This window comes from Arachis ipaensis, chromosome B06 (genome assembly GCF_000816755.2).
Source record: "Arachis ipaensis cultivar K30076 chromosome B06, Araip1.1, whole genome shotgun sequence".
Classification (NCBI taxonomy): domain Eukaryota; kingdom Viridiplantae; phylum Streptophyta; class Magnoliopsida; order Fabales; family Fabaceae; genus Arachis; species Arachis ipaensis.
The window spans coordinates 133769978-133773832 of record NC_029790.2 but is presented as its reverse complement, the minus strand read 5'-3'; the positions used below and the strand labels follow the sequence as shown (position 1 = coordinate 133773832).

Sequence of the window (3855 nt, the reverse complement as noted above, 5' to 3'; positions counted from 1 at the left end):
TGCTGCACAAAAAAAAAAAAAAAAACCCTCAACCTTCCCTCCCCTCAGTAAAGACGTTAAGCTCAATTGGAACATTAAATAAACACACAAGTAAACCAACTAGGATTCAAATGGAGAAGGAAGCGGAGAAGGGAAATTATGACAACAGCCATAAACTTACCAAACTCGGTCCTAAAATATCAACAGTGTTACAGAGACTATAGCTGACAAATTATGAGAATAGGCATAGGCAACAAAAATAGAAAGTAAAAGAGCCTTCACAATAGAGAGGGAGACAAGCCACAATGTACAACATGGAAACATTGATGGAAAAGAAATGTAAAATACGTGAATAAGAAACCACTGATAAAGATTTAAAATAATAATAACAATAAGTATAATAATAACATCAAAAAATGTGTCAGGAATCCTGTAAGAATGACAACTGGACAGAAATATGAAAATAAGGAGTCAAACGTCAAGAGCCTCAAAGGATAAAGTTCAGTTTCATCCTCCAGATGAAACACCTTTTTAACTAGAGGATGATTACTAGAGCAATAAATAATGAACTCAAGCACAAATCACAATGTTTAAACAAGGCAACCATGTGTTTGTTAGAGATATAACCATTAATGTTGCATTCTCCTATCAGCTTAAACTTTTGGGATGAATAATTTCATAACATGGTATCAGAGCTCTATGTACGAAAAGTCCAGAGTTTGATCTTTCGTGAACCCCAAAAGTGAAAAAATAGCATAAGGCAAATAAAAGAAAAAAGAATGCCTATGCAGAAATCAAGCAAACCCAAAAGAGGCTCTTGCTTGAGGGGAAGTGTTAGAGATATAACTATTAACGTTGCATTCTCCTATCAGCTTAAGCTTTCGGGATGAGTAGTTTCATGACAGTGTTAACGAAATACCAAGGGAAATTACAACATATGAGACCTCAATAAGTTAATAGTAACTATAAGATTGAAAAGTGGAAGCAATAATAATTCGGGAGAGGAAAATAAAATGGCAAGAGCTTCAAAAAGGATAAGCTTCAAGTTATTCTGCTAAATTAGGTCCAGCATGGTATATAAAATAGTTGTTTCAGGTATATAATTTTTTTGAGCAATGGACTAAAAATGCACAAATGATATGACCTAAGATGATGTTAATACTCTATGAAAATATATATCCAGTCAAAATATGACGAAGCCAAAACATCAATAAGAGATTATTGCCCTTTAGTATATACCAAACCTGAGATTGACAGCCATACATTGGCATGCTGAGGGAAAACCAACAAAGAGAGTCCATGTTGGTATTACTAATGGTCCACACCAAAACAAACTAAACCCTACAATAGTCCCAATAACAAGCTCAGTATGGACAAAACAATCACATAACAGCATAGCCTTGATGCTCCAAAGAGCTAAGCTAAAGCAGAGGACAAAGTGCATAACTTAATCACAAATAGGAACAACAGTCCTTAAAGAGCTTGGTGTATTATGCAAAAGAAAATTGACCAATCTAATTACAAATTAAACATGTTCACCATCCCCTTGAACCAATTTTCTGAAATCTGAATAAATTAATGAAGGTATATTTATGTATAAAATATACAAGATAAACACACCAACACAAGATAATTTGAATGAAGAACAAGAAAACGTTGGAAGTTCTGGGAATTCCCATAAACTTTTATATACCAAAGATAATTAATCTGTACATGTAACTATCATATCCATGCCCGTATTTGAGCCAGATAAGCACAGGTTTTAAAAGAAAGGATGAAGAATCCAATAGGTCATAATAATAACTTCTACTGTAAATTTATTTTTTAAGGTGAAAACTCACATGCAGTTGCCTTCATGTGAAGTTGATATTTAAATATAAAAAGTAAGGATAACTTCTACAGTAGCCTTTCACCCAATAAGATTTAACTTGTAAAGACCAGGCAGATAAACTGTCAAAATTTGCAATACAACATCTTGACTTCTGACCATTATCATTGTTTGCGCAGAGCTTCATGCCGCTTTGATTATCCATGAAAAGTATCATTCTTTGTGCACCATCTGCTTTTAACTTTTTGTACAGGTATATTTAAAAATAAAACAGCAAATAAAAGAATATGAAGTTCTTTTGCATCTGCTAACAACAGAATCCCGATAAAGATAGCACTTACTAGAGACAAAATGATCTTAACCCGTTAGCCGTGAAATCACAAGCTCAAATCCAGTCCAGCTAACCCATTTTAAGTAGTCCAACATGCCAAACTTTTACACAGTTTTACAACAATTACATACTTCACAAAATTCAAAAATTATGAGTTTTGCCCCTACAATAGATGAAGAGAAGCAATAACCAGAAGCAAAATAGAGATAAATGTGAAGTAGCATGATGACAATTCTCAGCATGTCCGGTTTTAAGTTTCAAGATCCCATAAAGTAATATGGACTAATCTGGAAATCACAGGTGCAAGTATTCATCTAGCAATCAGCAGGCAGTGACAAAACAAATATTAAATTACCTAGTCAACCCATAAACTCAACCATACTACAGAATTATTAACATATATATACAGAAAATAGAAGGGGCACAAATAAACTAGACTTGGGAAGTGGCAAGCAAAACATGACAACAAAAGCCCAATCCAATAAAAGGGATATGTGCACTAAACATACCTCACCACTGATGACTTGATTAACCAATTGTTTTGCAGACTCAATTTGTTCAGGTGTCCCTTCAACTTTTAATGTTCTTTCTGTGGATGTGTCACCGGGGGGAAGATGAAGAGGAATCACCTGAAAAATACATAAAATGCCAATATCACTAATAACAGGTTGAAAGTCCACATCTCAAAAGTATGAGATTATCATAGTCAAATTTTAATACTAGCAGTGATCAGAAACTACGGTCAAAGATATAAGGACAAATATAAAGGAAAAAGAAAAAGGGTTTGGAATATAATAGCAAAAGAAGACAAATATTTGAAAATTGAAAGGGCAGACCTGAATTCTTGCACCAGTTGAAGCTTGCATATTCTTGATTGTTTCCCCACCTTTACCGATTATAAGGCCAACCTGGAAACGCATGACCAACCATCCACCAGATAAAGTTCAGTGAAGGTGAGAAAGAAAGAAAGAAAGAACCGGAGTTGAATAAAACCAAATAATTTAAACCTTCACATACCTTGTTATTTGGGATCTTCATCACAAATTCATCAGAACCAGCTTGTCCAGCTACTCGTCTAGCAACAATGCCAGAACCTCCGGATTCAGCCTATTAAAAACACAATAACTTACAGCATTAAACAAAACATTTCATATAATTACAACCTTTTTTTCGGATGCATCACAAATTCATAGAGTTCTGAGAACGTCGGTACCTCAGCAAGAACTTCATTGATGAGCTTCTCAGCAGTAGCAATGGCTTCAGAAGTGCCCGTAAGCTCAACTGTCCTAGTGGGCAAATTGGGGTCGGCATCCATGTCACGGGTAACCTGAATTTTTGCCCCAGATTGGAGCTGAAGGTACTTGATGGTCTCACCACCCTTGCCAATAATAACACCCACCCTTCCATTGGGGATATCAATCTTCTTGCTCGCACCCTGGTACCCATAAGAAACCGCAGAAGGAGAAATGGTAGGGACCGAGTACTGAGCCTTCACATCTGCAACACCAAACATTCACTAAAAGATTAAGATTTATTAAGTTCAATAATATTTAAATTTAAATAAATTAACACACTGAAGATGAGAATTAGTGATTTCTGGAGTAGCTTATTTTCAGTTCAAACCAATTTATAATCAAAATATTCTTGATCAAACTTTCAAAAGCAAAATCAATTATTCTATAAATAAATAAATTCAAGAAAAATTAAAAGACCTGAT

General features: G+C 34.7%; 1 protein-coding gene across 1 annotated transcript in view; it reads right to left on the bottom strand.

The window, feature by feature from the left end:
• The window catches only part of LOC107605547 (far upstream element-binding protein 2), a 7334-nt gene that overhangs the window by 2458 nt on the left and 1021 nt on the right, over positions 1 to 3855 (bottom strand). Inside the window, exons 2-5 of the mRNA XM_016307454.2 lie at positions 3352 to 3635; positions 3156 to 3245; positions 2975 to 3046; positions 2648 to 2767 (exon numbers count right to left, since the gene is read on the bottom strand). Of these exons, the coding sequence (XP_016162940.1) occupies positions 2648 to 2767; positions 2975 to 3046; positions 3156 to 3245; positions 3352 to 3635 (566 nt within the window). The remainder of the gene's footprint in view (positions 1 to 2647; positions 2768 to 2974; positions 3047 to 3155; positions 3246 to 3351; positions 3636 to 3855) is intronic.